A 21,093-nucleotide genomic window follows, 5' to 3' on the forward strand; every position below is an offset into this window, starting at 1 on the left:
AGCTGGTTCAAGACGGGATGGGCAAAAGCAGCACCTATTCCACTGCTATAGGTTGCAAGTCCCTTCTCACCTCTGGCCATTTTTATACACATGTGCAAGAATTTCACATAGGCTGGTGTCAGGATTCCTTTTACCCACCCTGAACATCAAACGCCAAATCAAACACAGACAAGAGGCTTCAATCTACAGCTTTTAATCCATTACCACAAAGGGTCATACAGATGCAAATTCTCAGTGACTCTCAGTCTGCAAGGAAATGCCTTCAAAAGGTAGCTATGAAAGTTGCCCACTGTTTGAAAGAAAGTCGGTCTCACTAGCCTAACTTAAGGGCTGGGGGGAGCTCTCTCTCTCTCTCTCGGCTTCTAAGTGCCGCTGTTCACGAAGGGCCAATTGGGAAGACCTTCTCAGTTCTGCTCCGGCCATGTCCCTCTTGGCTCTGCGTCTTGCATCTATTAATTCAGATTCCCCAAACCCTGCCTCTCCCTGTTCGCTGTCTCTCATGGGGGACGGGGGGCTGTGTTTGAAGAGGGACCTTCCTCCTCCAGCTGGACCTTTGAAACCTGAGGAGCCTGCCTAGCCATGTCTGGACCTGCCTGAGAACATACCTCCCCCATGTCTGGCGGTTCTTCTTCAGAATCTAAACTACTTCTCCCACTGCCTGTGCTCAGCAGCACTCCCAACAGCTGGTGCCTCAGTACCTACCTACCCAACTGAACAATTGGTGTATGTTTAGGACATAAAATATTGTTTGTTTCAGGGCTAGGGGAAAAAATTCAAGCGTATAATCACTGAGGTTTCCAGAAATATGGTGCTGAATCCCAGGGATATGAAGCTTTTCAGTTTTGCACAGAATTCCTTGAGTAAAAATCTGTTGCCAGCTCTCCAAAACAGGGAGTGTTTTTCCAGTCTTGATCTGTGCTATAGAAAGGCACAGATATTTGCAATTATTACATTGGTACTAACACTACAGGACTCCCTAGTTTAGCTGTAACAAATTGAGATATACATGAGCACCTTTAAGCATGATATTGTAACATTTGAAACCTAAAAGCTCGTTTGTGACCTGGAGGGGTAATTAACAGTATACCAAAAGGATGTGGCCTGTTTGCTCCCCCCTTTTTGGTCAGGAACTAAAAATGGCTGCACTAACATTAGCATGTTGGAGTAGGGAGTTACATAAAATTAAAAACAAGTAATTTAAAAATCTGCTTCCTGCCAAAAAATACTTTAGGATAGGGGAAAACTTCAAAACCAGAACAGATAGCAAGTTAAAATGAAAGTGATAACTTTCAAAACGAAAGACAACGTACAGAATGTTCTTTGTGGTCTCTCTGCATCACACATATGGATGGGCTCTGCGCCTCTGTGGAGCCTTGATTTGGGAAACTTCTAAAGCAGAGGAATTTTGGCGGGAACCCTTCCCCCAAAGTCCCAGTGCACATGTCCATAGCAGGTTCTTGCTTATTTCCTCAGTTCTCTTTCGACTGCCATTGTGGCAGCCCTGTGAGGGAACTTCTCTTGCATTCACTTCAATCTGAAAGTGTTTTCAGAGCTGAGGTTTTATTCTATCTTTCTTCTTACCTATCAAAGTATTTCTCTCTTTAATCTTTGCGTTGTTTTTATTTCTATTTATTTTTTCGCGATCTCGCGATTGCCCTCACAGGCATATGGCCCTTAAGGTGCCATTTGGAAAGTGAGTCAACTGTAGGGTTAAGTTACCAACGTCCAACATTCTCTTTGCTGTTTTTGCCTTGGGGAAGGGCACATTGTTGAGGCTTGTCCTCATTGCCAAGCCTTTTCGAAGCTGGCAGTCATTCTGACCAACTGAAAGCTGCTCTTTGGAAACGAACATTGGAAGGAGTTGAAGAACCAAAAGGTATGGCAGAGAAGCCAACCTTGCTCTCAGGTTGAGAGCAACTGCTGAGCAGGAGCCTACCCCAGCGTGGGGGTATCTTCCCCTCAAAGTCGTACCCCCCCCCCCGAGTACACGAGATCCTCCCACTCCAGGTCAATCTTTGACATTCTCACTGGCTAAGAAGCTAACCAAAAAGGGTGAAGCTTCAAAGGCTAAAGCTTTAGGCTAGCGTGTTTCTTCAGAACCTAAAAAGAAGAAAAAGACTTATAAAAAGTCGGATGACTTTATTCAGGATTGAGCATGCCCCCCAGGCCCCACCACTCTCCCCAATCCTCCCTGGGCATCTCAGGATCAACAGCTACCTCCAGCACTGGTTGTGTCTCCCAGCACCCCACCTCGAGATCAAGTATGTCCTTTTCTTCTGACTGCTGCTCCCAATTCTGGCTCAGCATCTCGGGATTGACAGCGACCTCCAGTACTAGCTGCATCTCCCATTCCTCCACCAATGCCTTGGGACTGAAGGTGGTCACCTGTATGGACGACTGCACCTCCTGCTCCACCAATGTTATTCTCACCGATTCCAATGGTGAACCCGATGCCTTTGGTGGATCCCCTTCTGATAACTTCTACATTGGAGGGTAAGATCAGGGACCAATCCCCAACTGGTCCATCCACTTTGCCACCTTGTCCTTTACCATTACAGCCAGTACTGACATCTCAAGACCGACGTCAGGGATCTCCGGATTTGCTATATTCAGTTGACTCTTTCAACAGAGATCATTCCCTTAGTCTTTATGAGCGGATAGAGATCAGTCCAGATTACCTTTCTCTGATTGGGAGAGGCCTCCAACATGTGATTCTCGATAGAGGAGACCCCATGATTGGGATGAGGATCAGTATGATCCATATAATCTGTACTAACCCCCTCACCATCCTAACCTTCCATACTGCTGTTGGGGTCGCTACCATCGGCATCCATCAGCTATCTTGTTGAGACCTCTGAATCAAGAGGATACCTTTCAAGTGCCTCCTTCAGTCCCTAATCCTGTTCCACAATCGCAGCAAACAATCCAGGTCCCAATACCCTTGCTTTGTGACCAACTGCTGGCCATGCTGCAGCCACCAATGCAACCACTGGCCATGCTACAGCCACAGTTACAGGTTAACACCGGTGATGAGTCTTCACTTCCCTGTAAGGAAGGTGACAGGCAAGCTCCACCACAGGCACTGCTGGGGGAATCACCATTCTCCAGTATGGAAGGCTATCAGTCTGACACCACATCTCAGTCCTCCTGCTCAATGTGCATTTCCTTGCTTGATGCTGTTGTTGGACTGAATTATGCCATCTCACCGTCAGAGGCCCTTGAACTATTTTCTAATCAGATTATGATAATGGCTCAATCTTTGGGCTTGGAAACCCAACTAGTAACTTCCATGGTTCTGGATCCAGTTTTTGATGCAGTGAATGATGAATTGTCTTGACCTGTTGCCATACCCCTCCTTCCTACCCCGGAAGAGACTATAAAAACATCCTGGAAAGCCCTATCCACTGTGCCACCAACATCAAAGCGCTTGGAGGGAATGTATCATTTGCAAGAAGCCAATGAAGAATACCTATTCAAGCACCCTGCTCCAAACTCGACGGTGGTAGAAGCTACACATGGAAAGTCTCAGAAAGCAGATTCTTCTCCAACTGATAAAGAAAGCAGATGCCTTGATCTACCTGGGAGGAGACTATATTCCTCCATAGCAATGGGCTTAAAAATCTCATGTTGGACTCAGCACGGAAGGCCCGTGCCATGGTGCATTGAATGGGATTCATGCCCCAACTGGCACCAAGACAATGGAGTTGGTTTCAACCTTCCACTACCAGGTATCAACCTCAACAACCCGGGTCTTTGCAGCAGCAGCATTCTCAACCAACAACATCAAAAAAGTCTTTCATGAGTTCAAAATTTTGTGGCTATCACCACAAAACTGACAGCAGAAACAAGCAGCGCCTTTGACTCAGATCCCCTTCCCTTTCGTCCCTCTGCTTGTCTTCCCATCTTTGGAACTCTTCTGTCCTCCTATCATCTGGCCCGGTGCATCATCGCATCGGATTCCTGGGTCCTTTCCATAGTCCACAGGGGCTACAGGATTGAGTTCGACACTCTCCCTCTGCTTGGTACCGTGTGTGTGACTGCTCCATCCCAGGTCCTCCACTGCGAATTTCAGATGCTCCTGGAGAAAAGAGCAATTCAGCCAGTCTCACATGCTCAACTTTGGGATGATTTTTACCTGAGGTACTTCATGGTTCCGAAGGAGGATAGAGGTCTTCAGCCAATCCTGGACCTGCAGGAGTTAAACCTTTATATCTCTCCGAGGAAGTTCCGTATGATTTCCCTAGTGTTGATACTCCCTCTTCTATCCAGAGGACATTGGTTTGCCTCTATTGACCTCAAGGACGCATACTTTCCCATCACTATAGAAGAATCATACCAGTATTACCTCCACTTTGTCATCAGTACCAACACCTACCAGTTCCAGGTGCTACCTTTCGGCCTAGCCACCACACCAAGGGTGTTCAACAAATGCATGGTGGTGGTCTGTTCCCATCTTTGGATATGAGATATCCCCGTATATTGATGACTGGTGGCGTTGATGCACAGCCATCTTATTTTATCAATAGAGGTGACCTGTAATCTCCTTCAGAGCCTGGGACTTTGTCTAAATCTCGAGAAGTCTCATCTGCAACCTACCCAGGCTCTACAGTTCATCAGGGCACTGCTAGACTCCCGCTCGGGCAGAGTGTTTCTCCCCCAGGATCAAATGGAGGTGCTGATCTCATTGGCAGCAGAGCTAAATTGCTGCAAGTCCACTTCAGTGCTCAAGATCCAACATCTATTAGGCCTTATGGCTGCAACAACATTTATGGTCCACTACGCTCAGTTGAAAATGAGGCCTCTTCAGAACTGGCTCATACTCAACTTCTGTACTGAGATGGATGCCCATCACACCAAACTGAGGCTTCCGCAGGATGTCAGGAACTCTTTAGGGTGGTGGATGGTGCCAGCCAACCTGTCAGTGGGCATGCCCTTCCTTCAATCTTCTCCATCCCTAGTAGTAACCATGGATGTGTCGCTCTCGGGATGGAGAGCCCACTGCTCTGGCCTCATGGTCCACGGGCAATGGTTGGCCTTGGAGTCAATACCTATCAACCTTCTAGAGCTCAGAGCCGTAAAAAAAAAGGCTCTTCAAGCATTCGAGCTGGACCTGGTGGTCAGACTGGCCCAGATCATCCCAGATAACACTACAGTAATTGTGTACCTCAACAAGGAAGGGGGTATGAGATTGCTTCAACTCCTTGACCTAATTCTTGAGATCTTTTCAGTAGTGTTCACCTCATCTGACTGGACTGGTTGCAGTCCATGTTGCTAGAGTGCACAATGTTTTGGCTGACCAACTCAGACAGACCAAGCTGACCTCCCATGAATGGGAGTTGGACAGATCGGTCCTGAGAGACTTGTTTCACCTCTGGGGCACACTGGAGTTGGATCTCTTTGCCACACAACACAATGTTGTTTGCCAAGCCTTATGCAGTCAGGCAGGCCATGGCATGGGTTCGCTGGGAGATGCCTTCGTTCTCCAATGGACAGGAGTGTTGTATTACCCTTTTCCTCCTTTTTCCCTTGATTACAAGGGTTCTGGCCAAGATCAGGATGGATGGTACTGATCCCATCATCATGAGGCTGTGGTGGCTTCACCAGCCATGGTTCACTCCACTATTCAGAATGACTCAAGTGCCCATCCCTCCTCAGCAGGGAGAATGGGAGGGTCTGGCATCCAGACCTTGCGACTCTTTGCTTGATGACCTGGAAGATTGGGTGACTGAGACTGACTCCGTTCCTGCATCAGTACTGAGGATCCTCGATGCCACGCAGAAGTCTTCTACATAGTACTCCTACACAAGGAAATGGGCTGCTTTTTCATCTTTTACTCAAGTTCAAGGTTTTCACCTGATTCGGTGCTCCTTGCACCAAATCCTCCAGTTTCTTCCATCTCTTTTTGAGAAAGGGCTCAAGTTGTCATCTTTAAGAGTTTATCTGTCTGCTGTCTCTGCTTTTCATCCTCCCATTGAGTCTGCATGCATGCAGTAGTGAAGAGATTTCCAAAAGGGGTTAGGAATCTGGCACCACTCATTCGTTCTACAGTACCTAGCTGGAGCCTGTCTGTGGTGCTGAAGGCGCTGCCATCCAAGTCCTTCGGGCTCTTGGTGACCATGGATTTGTGTCTTCCCTCCTGGAAGGTTGTTTTTCTGGTGGCTGTTACATCTGCATGACATGCTAGTGAGCTCTGTGTACTTAGAGTAGACCAGCCTTACCTTACCTTTCACCAGGACAAGGTGGTCCTCACACCAGGCCCTTCTTTCTTACCCAAAGTTGTATCAGAACTGCATTTAAATCAGGGTATTATTCTGCCTGCATTCTTCGCTTCTCCATCTATGCCCTTGGAGTCAACTGTGCATTCACTTGATGTCTGATGTGTTTTACAAGTCAAGGACTGAGCAGTTTCAACTTTCACCTCACCTGTTCATCTGTATGGGGGCAAGATTAAGGCCAGCCACCTTTGACTCAGTGCTTTGCTTCCTTGGTTGTCAAGACTATTGAGTTATCATATGAGCTGGCTGGACTCACACTGTCTGCCCCAGTCTGAGCTCACTCTACTCGTGCGGTAGCAACATCGGTCGCATTTGACAGGGGGGTTGCCATCCCTGAACTGTGGCACACTGCAGCTTCGCCAACACCATCTACCTTTGTTAGACATTACAGAGTGGACGTTCGGGCTAGAGCTGACTGTACTTTTGGTTGTGCCGTCTTTTCCTCTGTGTTGTAATAGGATGCCAATCTACTTCCTTGTAAGTTAGCTTGCTACTCGTCCATATGCACGATGCCCAGAGACCCAAAAGAAGAAAGACAGGCTGCTACCTGTAACTGTAGTTCTTCAAGTGATAATCCGTGCATTCACACAACCCACCCGCTGTCCCCTCTTCTGTGTCATCCTCGAGTGTGATGTTGGGTACTGAAGGTATTTCTTCTCAGTTCCAAGGCCACAGTGTCGGTCTCAAGTAACTGAAAGAATAAGCAGGAACCCGCTAGGGACATGCGCACTGGGATGACGGGAGAAGGGTTCCTGCCCAAATTCTTCAGCTACGGAAGTTTCCCAAATCAAATTCATATGTGTGAATGCACAGATTACCACTTAAAGAACTAGAGTTACAGGTAGCAACCTGTCTTTTCACTCTCATCCATGAAAATTCTATTTTTAAGCTAATAATTCATAAAAGCCAATTGTGTCTCCCAGCTCAAATGTTGTCCCTTTGCAATGCAGAGTCTGCATCTCAGGAATAGTTCCTATCTACCTGAAGGGATATGACAATTCTTTCTCAAAGGTGTTTTCCATCCTCCTCTTGAGAAATTTCAGCTTTTCCACTGTAGATCTGCTCACACAAGTGCTTTTTATTTCGTTCAGTCTTGCTGCAACTACATTTTCTTCTTCACAAAATGAAAAATATCTAAATGTATATTGGTAACATGTGGAAGGAACACAGATTCTACAGTTTCAGGCAGATTCCCATTCAGTAGAGGCACAACATCTGACACATTATCTCAGACAGTTTTAACACAAGCACAGACACACACTTAATCCATACTCTGAGGAGATCATGATGGGGGAAGATCAATCTGCTCTTCTCCAGTATCCTCATGCCTAATATGATATCATTTCCATTCAAAAACAATACTACTACCTGGATGATTGCACTTCATGCCTATCAGAAAATATGAATCCGTTCTTTGACTTTTTAAAATAAAGACTGAAATAATTAGACACAGGTTCTTGCACCTCCCAATTCTCAATATTATGTAGCTACCTATTTATTCATCCCATTTTATTTTAATTTTATACTATAGTTTTAGACTTTTATATTATATTTTACCACGTTGTACTTTATGGTTTTAATTGTTGTGAACTGCCCAGACAGCTTTGTCTACTGGGAGGTCTAGAAATGTAATAAATAAATAAATAACCTGGTAACAGGCTTTTTGCCTAGTACTCAGCCCAGTAAAAATATGCTTCTGAACAAGGAGCAACAAAAATCCTATTTACACAAATAAATATCCATTATTACCAAGTACTCAGAGACATCAAACTGCTTTGCTGAAAAGCCGAGAGCTCCACAATGACTCCATTTGATTGTCCATTCTGCTTTTACCTGGGCAAGACCATTATGGCAGTGCAAAAACAAACTCTCATCAGTGATAAATAAAATTTGTAATCTTCACTTTTGGGACAGAATCAAACAAGGTGCTTATACCCTGCTGATTCTCTTGCACTCCAATTCCCATCTGCAAGTGGCGCCCACCGCTTGCAGAACGGAGATTTAGTGCTTCTGGGGGTATCAGAAATGAGCGAAAACACTTGTTTCTGGAACGGGGTAGGTCAGTGGAGCTCACATTAGGGAGATCCACCGACCTGCCCCAATCGAGAAATGAGTGTTTCTGCTGATTTGAGGACTTCCTCTGGGAAGTACAAGGGAACCCACCACTTGTGCAACAGAATATATGGCGCACAAGAGAATCAGTAGGGGTGTAAGTGCCGCGTTGGATTCTGCCCTAAGTTTGCAAGAAAGTAGATAAGACGAGGCAATGTTACAAGTATCACGGCCCATGACATAAAATAAAATACTGTAGATAATATAAACACTGTTCACATACAAACAGACAGTGTGCACGTGTGGATGCGCGCACGTGTATGCACACACACATGCTCACCCCTCTAACAATTTTTGCAACCAACAGGACCTGAATTAAAAACCTTATCATATATGCCTGAGAGCAGAGGAGGATCTTAACCTGGAGCCAGAAAGATAACAATATTGGTGCCAAGTGGGCCTCGCTGGGGAGACTGTCCCATAATGGGGGTTACCACCAAGAAGACTCTCTCCCATGTTGCCTCCTTCGGAGGAGGCACTTTGAGGAGGGCCTTAGATGATGAGCATAGTATGTTGTGGGCAGATGGGGGAGGCTTTGGATCCAAACCCTCCTGGTCCCAAGACATGCCCCCAAGATAGGAGGGTGGGGAAATTTATGGCAGCCCCAGAGGTGGTGTACATAACTGCCTTCCCATTGGTTCCAATTGGTAGGGAAATCATCAAAGGAAAACAGGACAAAAGGGAAATAAAAACAAAGAAGTTGTGAACATGGCAAGGCTTTGGATAAGGCGGTTCCTCTGCCTTTGGATCTCCCACCCCAACCGGCAAGATTGCTCCGCCCAAGTACAACATGAATGACCAAGGTTGCATGATAACAATATACACTGAGAAAAGAGATAAGGGCTGGATGTGTCTGATCTTGTCTGATCTCGGAAGCTAAGCAGGGTCAGAATATATGGCGCACAAGAGAATCAGCAGGGGTGTAAGTGCCGTGTTGGATTCTGCCCTAAGTTTGCAAGAAAGTAGATAAGATGAGGCAATGTTACAAGTATCACGGCCCATGACATTTCAATGGTGCATCAAGGAGCACTCAGAGCATGTCAGCCTGGAGGCTGGAAATGGGAATTTAAGCCCATCACCAAAATGATTATTAATTTAGCAGACTTAAAAGTCTTCAAAGCACTTTGTATACATTATCTCAGTAATTGTTAAAACAATGTTGTAAAGCAGACCTTTATTACCATCATCCCAGGTTGTGGAGCTGATGCTAAGAGAACAGTGGCTTCATTAAAGACACCTACACAGTTCATCACTGAGGAAATTTGAACCAGGAAACTCCCAGCTCACATGGTTAGCCAAGAGGCATTCTCAGAACAGAAGTACACACTTACTAGAATTTGGAATTCCTTCTAAAAGACCATTGTAAAATCAGATATCACAATATTGCCTAACTATTAGGCACTTTGCTATATGTGAACTGTCCACCTCCTGAATCTTAAACAAGATGATACATGTTAATACTTACTATACTCAGAAGCACACCCTAAAATAAAACCATCCAAGCACTTATTTAAATGTATACAGCCACTTATTTGAGGCTGCAGAAATCCATGGCATGAAAGCTTAAGAGGCATGAAGGAAGTTGGCTTTGTTTACCACATGCTGTGCTTAGTCCAGGATAGATCCTCATTAGAGACTTGTCAGACCAGCCCCAAATCTCAACATCAGCAGCTATCCAGTTGCAAGAAAGAGTCTAGGGTTTGGGCCGCCAAGGTAATTGGCAGTTAAGAACCACTGATCTTTTACAACATGTGGGACTTGATTATCGAAGGGAAACAAAACATTTCCTAAAACATTCCTGGATATGGCGTCCTTAGAGACAAGACAAGGTGACACACCCTCAGATAAACTAGTTGTTGTTGTTCAGTCGTTAAGTAGTGTCCGACTCTTCGTGACCCCATGGACCATAGCATGCCAGGCCTTCCTGTCCTGCGCTCTCTCCCAGAATGTGCTCAAGTTCATATTGATTGCATTGGTGATGCTATCTAGCCATCTCATCCTCTGCTGTCCCCTTCTCCTTTTGCCTTCAATCTTTCCCAGCATCAGGGTCTTTTCCAGGGAGTTTTCTCTCTGCATTAGGTGGCCAAAATTTTTGAGCTTCAGCTTCAGTATCTGTCCTTCCAATGAGCACTCAGGGTTGATTTCCTTTAGGATGGACTGATTTGACCTCCTTGCAGTCCAGGGGACTCATAAGAGTCTTCTCCAGCAGCACAGTTCGAAAGCATCAATTCTTCGGCGCTCAGCCTTCCTTATAGTCCAGCTCTCACAGCCATACATTACTACTGGGAAAACCATAGCTTTGATTATACGAACCTTTGTCAGCAAGGTGATGTCTCTTCTTCTTACTATGCTGTCTAGGTTGGCCATAGCTTTCCTCCCAAGGAGCAAGCGTCTTTTAATTTCATGGCTACAGTCACCGTCTGTGGTGATCTCGGAGCCCAAGAAAATAAAATCTGTCACTGCTTCCATTTCTTCCCCTTCTATATGCCAGGAAGTGATAGGGCCAGATGCCATGATCTTAGTTTTTTTAATGTTGCGTTTCAAACCAGCTTTTGCACTCTCCACTTTCACCCTCCACAAGGGGCTCTTGAGATCCTCTTCGCTTTCTGCCATTAGGGTGCTATCGTCTGCGTATCTGAGGTTGTGGAAAAGCACCTTCCACGAGTGGAGCTCTTCCGTCAACAGAAGGCAGAACCAGGATACAAACCACTGTTTTTTAGAAAGTGATGAAGGGCACTATTTGGCTAAAATTGAGGGAAGTCAGGGTGAGGGGCTTATGGATTTCTTCAACTACCTTTCCTCCCATAAGTGGAGCACTGCTGATAGCAATTTGAATTATCAAATTCTCATTTCATATTCATCCTGTTTAGAATTAGAAGCTAATCCCAAAAACCATACAAAGAAATTATTTATTTACTTATTAAATGTATTAAACGTCTCATAAAACACATTTCTCTAGGCATTTTACAATAATGATAAAAATACAAATCACAATAAAATCAACAATATAAAACTAATAAATGTGCCAACACATAATAAAATATAACATCACACTGCAGGGACTAGGATACTAAACAACACTGCAGGGACTAAGAAAATAAAACATAAAATACTAAAAAAAATGTTAAAAGACTGGAAATTTTTGAAATAAACTAAATTTCAAAATAAGTTACATTTTAAGGGCACTACCCTATACATGTTTAGACAGAAATAAGTTCTACATCTCCCAGCATCCTGGGAGTTGGAGGGCTTATTTCTGTCTAAATATCGATAAGATTGTGTCTTAAATAAATTACAATTGCTTATCTATACTAAAAGGAAGCCAGGTGACTTACCCAATTTTTTCCAAAGCCTTTGTTACCTGCTCTTGCACAATATCATAAAGTTTTACTTGGAAGCCACCAGAAGTAAAAACCATGGCCCAGCTGCACCCAATGAGTCCACTAATGAGAAAATTAAAAGAGAAGAAGGTTGGTATCTTTTATTATTGTTAGTGATGGTACTGTCAAAAGGAACAACCAATAAAAAATAATGCTAGGTTTTCCTCTATGAGCATTTTCTTAAAGGAAGCAAGCTGGGGATGGACATATACATCCCACCCTTCTGAGATACATACAAGCACACTCCTGATTAGCGAATCATCATTCAGATCCAGCAATGGGAGTTCAAGATATGTTTTGAAGGGACAAGAACAGAAATGACAAGTCAGCATATGACAAAGCAGACTGGCTGACGCCCTACCTCTGGAACCTCGAGCTAATGCGGTGTAGTGGTTAGAGGGCTGGACTGGGACTGAGGAGACATGGTTTCAAGTCCCCACTCAGCCATGAAGTTCACTGAGTGACTTTGGTCCAGTAACTGGGTCTGTTTGCACAATCAAACAGCCAACCATGGTGGGCCATTATTTAAGCCATGGTGGGCTGTGACATGTGTGGGCGGTCATTTTGAATATTCAAGCTGCAACTGTAGCTTGTTGTCCAAACCTGGCAAGGGTGGGTTGTTGGCATGGTTAACAAATCACCCACAACCCTAAAACAGCCCATGGGTTCTGGGTGGGCCACACCAATAACCCACCCTCGCCAAGTTCATGACGACAAAAATTGCAGTCGCAGCTTGAATATTCAAAATGGCCACCCGCACACACCGCAACCCACTGTGCCTCATGCTGGGCTGCAGTGACAGTGTGAACCCAGTCACTGACTCTCAGCCTAACCTACCTCACAGGGTTGTTGTGAGAATAAAAGTGAAGGAGGAAGAGGAAGATCATGTACAGTGTCTTGGGCTCCTTGGAGGAAGTGATGAAATATAACTGTCACAGATAAACAATTAAACAAAACAATTATTCAACAGAGAGGGAACACTGGGCAACATGGATTTGTGTTGGAAAGCATGAGAATATTCTCTCTTCAGGAGATTCTGCATACTAGGGTCCACAGGACATTGCTGGCCAGACATCCTGGCCATATGTTGGTGGCAGGAGACTCCCTATGCACTTTCCACCATACATACGACATTGTGTGTAATATAGGATTGTATAAACATTCAATGAACATATATGCTCATATGCCTTACATCATGTTAGGCCATCTGTCTATCTAGCCCTTACTATCTACTCTGGCAGTGACTGTGCAGTGTCTTGGGCTTCTCCTCAACCCTGTTACCTGAAAGTCTTTAAATGAGAGATGTCAGAATTGAACCTGAGACATTATGCATGCAAATAGTACTCTTGACTATTTTTCTATTAATGGAATGTTATATTAAATTGAGCCTCGTGTGGCACAGAGTGGTAGGCGGCAGTATTGCAACCGAAACTCTCCCCACGACCCGAGTTCGATCCCAGTGGAAGCTGGGTCCCAGGTAGCCGGCTCAGGTCGACTCAGCCCTCCATCCTTCTGAGGTCAGTAAAATGAGTACCCAGCTTGCTGGGGGAAAGGTAGTCACGACTGGGGAAGGCAATGGCAAATCACCCCGCTATAGTCTGCCATGAAAACATCAGCGGAAGCGGCATCCCTCTAGGAGTCAGCAATGACTCAGTGCTTGCACAGGAGGAAACTTTCCTTTCCTATATTAAATTAATAGTCCAGATATAGATTTTTTAAAAAACATTCTCATACATTTCCATCTTTTGCTACAACTTATTCAAATTATAATAGTGGTAATGATTTAAAAGCAATAATTAAAATTAAACATTGATATTTTTAGAACTCACATTCTATGTTTATGCAGATGTACTTAAAAGTTGATCAATGTAATTTTCCTATTCTGATCCCAAATATTTTACAACTATTATACAATCCCAAATATTATACAATTTGCCACTGAAAATTGACTGGAGGCAACGAAGCGGAGATAACGGCCATGCCCCCTTCCTTCCTATTGAAGTATTCTACTGATGGGCTGCCAGGTTCCCAATGCATTTCCAAAACCATAAAGGATTAGAAATGTGCTTTTTAATAACCCAAAATAAGATGCTGAGATTTCTAGGAATCCAATCTAGACGTCAAGTTGTGTGTCAGGCACCACATTCTGTTTTTCCTGCAACCTATCACTCTCAAGAAAAGAGAGAGAGATGGAAGAATCACTAAATATCATGTTTATACACATTCAAATGTATGTGCATGCCACAATAAATCTTGGGCTCATGTCTTCCCCCTTCCCTTCTTTGGTTCAATTGTGAGGAGGAGATAAGAAGAACTCACTTCATTTTTAATTAACTGCAGCTTGTTGTTTCATCTGATAAACTTTGAATAAACTTTGGTGAATCTCAACTATAAAACAAGCCAACTTCAAACCATAGTGTAAGAAGCTGGCTTGTTTCAAACAAACTATAGTTAAGATGATCCACTGTTTAGGGTTTAGACATAACACTAAACAGTGGTTAATAAAAAACAGAAGTAAAAGCTTCAGACCTCCTCAAGGCCACACCAGAAGACTGGGGAGCTTGCTGTGGCTTGTTCGTATTGTGATAAACCATCATTTATCATGACATCCAAATGTCATACATGCATTGGGAGACCATGCACCTAATATCCCACTGCACACACAGAATTTCCAGCCACATTGAGCAAGCTAGCTCTAAGTCATATTTGTAGCCAGGGCATTATTTATTACATAGGAAGCTGCCTTAAATTTCTCAATAATAAAATGCAAGTAACACAGGGAAACCTAGGAAGCAGTCTTATATTGTCAGACCACTGGTCCATCTGGCTCAGTATTGTCTACACTGACTGACTGGCAGCTGCCCTCCAGGGTTTCAGACAGGTATCTTTCTCAGCCCTACCTGGAGATGCCAGGGACTGAACTGGGACCTTTAGCATGCAAAGCACATGCTCTGTCACTAAGCTACAGCCCTTATTCTTTCATGAGTAGGGGTGATCTTGAAGTACAGCATGCAGTTTGGCTTACGTATGCAAGTCATCTGGACTGTTGGCCCTTAAACTGGGCAGGCATTTCAAGCATGAGGAACCTTGTTGGTTTTTACACACTACTGCTGCAGACTAATCAGAATGAGGCAAGTTAATATGTGGGGATGGGGGAACATATTATATAAATATCATTTAAATAAGAGGATGGGCAGGGTTTTGCCTATATGTGATTTGGGCCACTTCTATGATTTGATGCCATGAAATATAGGATAGGTGATTTGTATGTCTTTTAAAAAGAAAATATGCTTCAGTTGAGAGCTACATTTAGCAACCAAACCAGATTGACTGGGGTGAGATGGGGGAACAGCCAAGTCAACTTTGTACTCTTATAATTTTGACTGCATTTCAAAGATCAGCTAAACTGCACACAGCCAACAAACAGTACTGCTCAGTCTCTGCCTGCTAATAAGCACACTCCTGCCAAATACAGGGGCGTTTATCTTATTTGAGATCTTAGGTGCAACTTTTCTTTTCCTAACCTGAAGCTGAGGTACCTTTCCCATCAGTTATTTGATTTGTTCAATGGTTTAAATAGAGCCTATTTATAGTGCGGGGGGTGTTACTCCCCCCCTTTATTCTTGTAAGTTCGATATGTAAAGTATATAATGAGGGGGGGGGGACAGGGATTGTTTTGTTTTGTGTATTCTTTTCATTTAATTTATATTCCATTTGGACAAAAAGATCCACTAAAATTCATGTTTAAAAAAGTAAGAATGGTATACCACTGTCAATTCTTTCCCATGCACTTGTATACATATCTCACTTATGGAACAAAAGATCCTAGATATGTTCTATCTATGCTTTAAAAAAAAAAAAAAAGCAGAAGCAGGAAATACACTAAAACATGGCTAACTAGGGAATGCTGGGAGTTGTGGGACTTTTTTCTTTCTAAACATGCATAGGATTGTGCCCTTAGATTGTGTTCATTTACATGCATTGTCCTTCAGTGGAGGAAAAAGCAGTGAATCGTAGACCAAGACCTGATATCATACCACCAATATGGCCAGTTGTTGTATTTGAGGTATAATGCTAGCATAGCTATGTTGTTTGGCATTGGAACGAGAAAGCAAAGTCCAAATCCCCCAGCTCAGTGATTGTGTTCAGTGGGTGGCTTGCTATCATTCAGCCTAATCTACCTGGTTGTAATGAGGCTAAAACAGCTATATCTCCTTGCAGGAAGGGTAAGATGCAAATTTTAAAAACTGAACCTGGTTCCTCCAAATCAGGCCTTACCATCATATTAGAAGCAACTGGGGGACAGTTGGTGGTCTTACACAAGTCTAACATTAAAAAACACGCATTTGTGCAGGCTAATAAGAGCTCTGTCATAAATACAGTTTTAGGAACAGCTCGTGCCAATCTGGTTGCAGATAAAGGAAGTACTTGGTCCAATATCAAGCTGTTGTTTTTGGTTTATCGATGGCAGTGTGCGTACACACTGACACACATGTGTGTATGTGTGTGTGTGTGTATTTGAGGGAAGGACCATAGCTCAATGGTAGAACACGTGGTTTCATGCAGAAGGTCCCAGGTTCAATCCCCGGCATCTCCAGGTAGGGCAGGAAAAACTCCTGCCTGAAACTCTGGAGAACTGCTGCCAGTCAGGGTCAATAATACTGGGCAAGATGGAACCACAGTTTAACTCACTTCCTATGTTCCTATATACACACACAGCCATAATGGGTAAACAGTTTTTTTCAAGATCACATTCCCTTTAAATAGTACCTTTAATTATGTCGCATATTATGTACACGACTTCTGAGGAGCAGTTTTGGCCTAGTGGCTGCTTCACAGTCAACGAATAGTCTGATGGAAAGTGCTTCAGCTTTTTCTGAACCTAATAGTTTTATCAAATCAATACATGGCTACAAGGTAGAAACATCTCTCAGTCTGGCAAGATGAGGGCAATTCAAGTCACAGGGTATAGCTGTAGTCATGTCATATGAAAGCCACTGAAGATCAGACATCATAACAGAATACTCTGACAATATTATTCTCCTCCGTAGCTAGAGATTCTGTGCAAACACCTCTACTGAATTTAAATGCAAGAATGTGTCATGAGTCTCTTAATTAATATATCTACATTATTATTTTATACTGAAGAAAGCTCTGAAAAGTTTTTCAAAAGCAATGCTACATATTCTTATTTCTTATTTAGCAAAGAATGTAAATCAAGCAAATTGACTTTAAAATTACATTTAAAGAAGCATTCATTCTGCAGATTTTTGTCACAGAACAGCATTAACTGTTAATTTTCTTTGATCTCTCAGAGGCTTTATGCTATTTAATTTCTATATGAAACCACGGGGTGCAGTCATCAGGTGATTTGGGGCAAGGTGCCATCAGTATGTTGACAATGCCCAGCTCTTTCTCTCTTTTCCATCAGAATCTGATGAAGTGATGCAGGTGCCCCGAGGCAGTAATAATTTGGAGGGCCAATAAACTGAAGTTGAACCCTGGCAAGACAAAGATGCTGTGGATTGGTGATTATTCACAATAATCAAGCAAAAACAGGAAAGGATTCATCTCTGTTTATAACTGGAAACACCGGTTTATGCTCAAGTTCGATTTGCTAGGTTATCTGCAGACCTCAATATCTGCCAGTACATAGATAGCCTAAGGAGATAATTACGTGTTAACCTGTCTAAAGTGAAGCAAAGACATGTGGCTAATGCCATATCCAGCAACTCTGACAAAACACCACAAAAACTGTGTGTGTTTTAAGAGGAAACCTATCAGACACAAGAAAGCAGCTACGGAGATAACAGGAAGAAAAAAGTGGAACTACACTCCAAACGTTGCTGAGTAAGCTGGAAAATGTACAGCATTCTAATACATGCATTCTAAAAACTAGAAAGACAGGTTGCTTTAACAGTAACTGAAACGCCTAGACAGACTTTACATTCCAGCAATTACAAAACATATAGTAGCTGTTTTATTGTGTTTTTATCATTTTAATACAGCATCAATTTTTATTATGTGTATTATTGTTATACGCCGCCTTGGGAGGGCTCCTGCCCTGAACGGCAGCCAATAACAATATTAAATAAAGAATAATAATAATAGTTGGACGTCAGACAAATCACTTAGATACTACATTCTCTTGAATATGGCTAATAATTCCATGTGTTAATGTCTATATTAAGGTATGTCTTAAGGTGTGCAGGGCATTAGTAAGACTTTCATGATACAGTGTATTTTAACTATTTTCCACATAAAAGCAAATATAGATCCTAGGGAAATTGAATATTTAATATAAGTTCTTTATCCTAAAGCAGAGATGGGCAATTTGTGACCTTCCAGATGTTTTGGCCTACAACTGCCATCATCCCACGCAGCTGGCTATGCTGGCTAAGATTGATAGTTGTCGGCCAAAACACAAGTTGCCCATTCCTGCCCTAAAGGCATGAGTGAATCCCAACTTTCTTAGTAGTTTTGCTGATTTTAATAAGGCTTGGCACTTCCGATTCACATAATTAATAGCTGTGTTAATTTTTAACTTTTTTGTGTTTCTGCTCCCATTTCCTGCTTTTTGTAACACCTAGCCTGATGAGGTCTTCTGGAGAACTCAAAAGTTTGCATGCTGTTTTGTTACATTTTGGTTGGTCCTAATAAAGGTATTGCTCAACTGTGGATTTTGGACTGTTTACTACTTGTTCTCTTAACAAGTTAACAGTAAACTTCAGATAAGCAATTGTATTGGGGCAATTCTGCAGGTTACTGATGGTACATAGACCATCTACCTCACTGTTTTATTCTCAAACACATTCAAAATAAAAACTAATTGGCTTAGTTTACAAGAAGCAATTCTTCCATGAATTTACAGATACACATGTATAATCACAAATCATACAGCAGTTGAAAACCTACAGTGTAGTACTCTTGAAGGAATTGGTGGTGACCTTTGTTCTGTGCTAGCTGAAGTGTTCCAGTTTCTGACATTTCCCAATTGGTGTTACCATTAGGCAAAATTTGACTTTACCCTCTACATACCATTGGTGAATGATGCATAACGGAGTGCAGCCCCTAACAGTTACCTTGGCCAAACATCATGTGACAATATAAAACACATGCTCCAAACAGTTCACACCTCTATGTTCTGCAGTGTGGGAAGCCATTGTGGAGCAAGTGTTCATGCCCCTTTGTTTGAAGAGTTAGGCTGGATCATTGATAGGACCGAAACATCCAATAATAAAAACAAGAAGGTAACATTCAGATCTTACCTAATGGAGAAACAGGAGCCTATACACTACATATTTCAAAGCAATTTTATCCCAGCATAGTCAGGTACACAGCAGCACAGCCAGCAGCACTAATTTCAGCTACAAAAACTTACTGCAACTTTAATAAGCAGCTGTAGCTAACTTACCAAAAAAGAAGAAAGTGTACAACCTGAACACATTTATACCTCCCAGAGCAGTACAAAGACATTCAGTTTTCAGACTTGGAAAAACCTATGTTTTGCTGTCATTTATAAAGCTTCCCAAAACATATGGTTTAATTAAGATATATTGCATATAAAATCAATCTTTTTAAAAGGCTTTTAAAAAACTTGTTCTCTTATTCCACTAGAATGTCCAATCTGTTTTGTTCCATGTGCTTCAAGATAATTTATACAGATTAAAAGTAAACGTTTGGGTAACCGTTCTATTTACACACAGGGAAGTTACTCATTGGTTTTAATACTTTGCTTCAGCAACAGCAGCTGCAAGTACCAGTGTCAAGTTGGGGCTTTTACATGGAAGTAAGCTAGAGGCTGTGCCTAGAACACCCAGTCTATGCCCTTCAGGCTTGGGGGGTGGGATGGGGGGGGTTCCCTGTTGTATTAAATATCTTTCTATCTCCTCTCTCTGGGCACTGTAGACAGGAGCCTCTGAGATGGATCAAGGAATTTACCTGCCAACAATCACAACCCGTCCCTCTTGGATAGGGTCCATCTTGCGAGATCAAGTGCAGCACCCACGGCAGAGGAAGGAGATCCCAGAACAGAGCTCCCACTGGACAACTTGGGCCACTTCCTACTTAAAGGAAACGCTGTCTCCCCACCCCCCAACTTCAGGGGATGTCACGGCCACTCCCATTGGTTCCCAGAAAAGGACAGTTCTTATTGGTTCTCCGAGTGCCCGAAGCGGCTGCTCAAGTAAACGACTTCGAGTCGGGGTTACCCGGCTTAAAACTAATAATCATAACAACAGTTTTTTTAAAAAAGAGTGATGGGCGGGCGCCACAACCAGGGTCTTCGCCCAAGGTGTAAAAGAAGATTTTATTTCCTTCTTCCTGGGTCCATGAAAGGAAGAAAGCCTGGGGGAGGGGGGATGCTCTTATGAGGTGGCACATATGAGGGGGAAAGATCCCAGAAACGGTCATTATGGAGCCTCCCGCTTGCGACTTTTATTTTCTCTCTCTCTCGCTCACACACACACACACACACACACTCTCCTTCCTCCTCCGCAAAAATAAACAGTTGGCTAATCGATCCGTGTCCTTTGTTTCAGTCAAATACCTACCCGCTCACCTATTTCTCTCTGGGTGGCGTGGCTGGGAGGATTGGGCCCAGCGTCCAGAAAGGGCGCACGAGCACCAGGAAGAGGCGGCGGCACTCACAGCGGGAAGGATTGGGCCCAGTAGAGCCATCCAGAAGGCTTGCAAACGCCTGACAGGAGGCAGCCATTGCTACCTCCGCTCACTTAGTTCCCCTTTCTCTGGGCGGCACAGTGGGGAGGATGTCCCATCACCACACCTTCCAGTGGGCCAAGTCAGGTGGGCAAGAAGAGGTGGCATCCAGTGCCGCCTCTCACTCGCTCACCCCCTCTCTCGGGGCAGCATGGCATGGAGGCTCGTGCCTAGGGCCAGCTGGGCGGTTGCCTGGGGCACGAGCTGAGCTGAGCTGAGCTGAGGGGGGTGCAGAGCTGACTGAGCTCAGTGGCTGTTGCTGCTGTTAATATTAGTAATGTACTGTCTGCAGTGAGCTAGGGTGGCAAAAAGCAAGTGTCTGTGACCTTTCTTTCAAGGTTCTACAGGTTGTCAGGGTACCAACCACAAAAATTATCCTCCTTCAGTTAGCTTTAAAGTATGTTCCTTTTTCAATTTCCACTTCGGTGTCATTTGTGCTAGGTAAAAACCAGTGGAACACAGCTTCACTTTGAGACAACATTACCAAACATTTAGCAGTTCAAATACTGTAAACACTATCTAAATAGTAATAAAATAAAGCCATAGGCTTAAGAGGTCAGCTGGATACCTTCTTTATTTAAAACTTTGATTACTTTTAAAGATAAAAA

At 43.4% G+C, this 21,093-nt stretch overlaps 1 protein-coding gene across 6 annotated transcripts in view; it reads right to left on the reverse strand.

Annotated features, from left to right (window-relative positions):
* Window positions 1–21,093, reverse strand: part of CRYL1 (crystallin lambda 1) — an 89,261-nt gene that overhangs the window by 59,388 nt on the left and 8,780 nt on the right. For 2 of the 6 annotated variants that reach the window (XM_084842823.1, XM_084842824.1), the window contains exon 3: window positions 11,723–11,830. In XM_084842823.1, coding sequence (XP_084698949.1) covers window positions 11,723–11,830 — 108 coding nt within the window. Of the gene's footprint in view, window positions 1–7,256; window positions 7,382–11,722; window positions 11,831–19,708; window positions 19,837–20,319; window positions 20,517–21,093 lie in introns of those variants that run through there. The other 4 variants (XM_084842826.1, XM_084842825.1, XM_084842822.1 and 1 more) reach the window with 4 other exon arrangements.

This window comes from Heloderma suspectum, chromosome 3, assembly GCF_057233095.1.
Source record: "Heloderma suspectum isolate Gila_16-S chromosome 3, 16-S_ref, whole genome shotgun sequence".
Lineage (NCBI taxonomy): Eukaryota > Metazoa > Chordata > Lepidosauria > Squamata > Helodermatidae > Heloderma > Heloderma suspectum.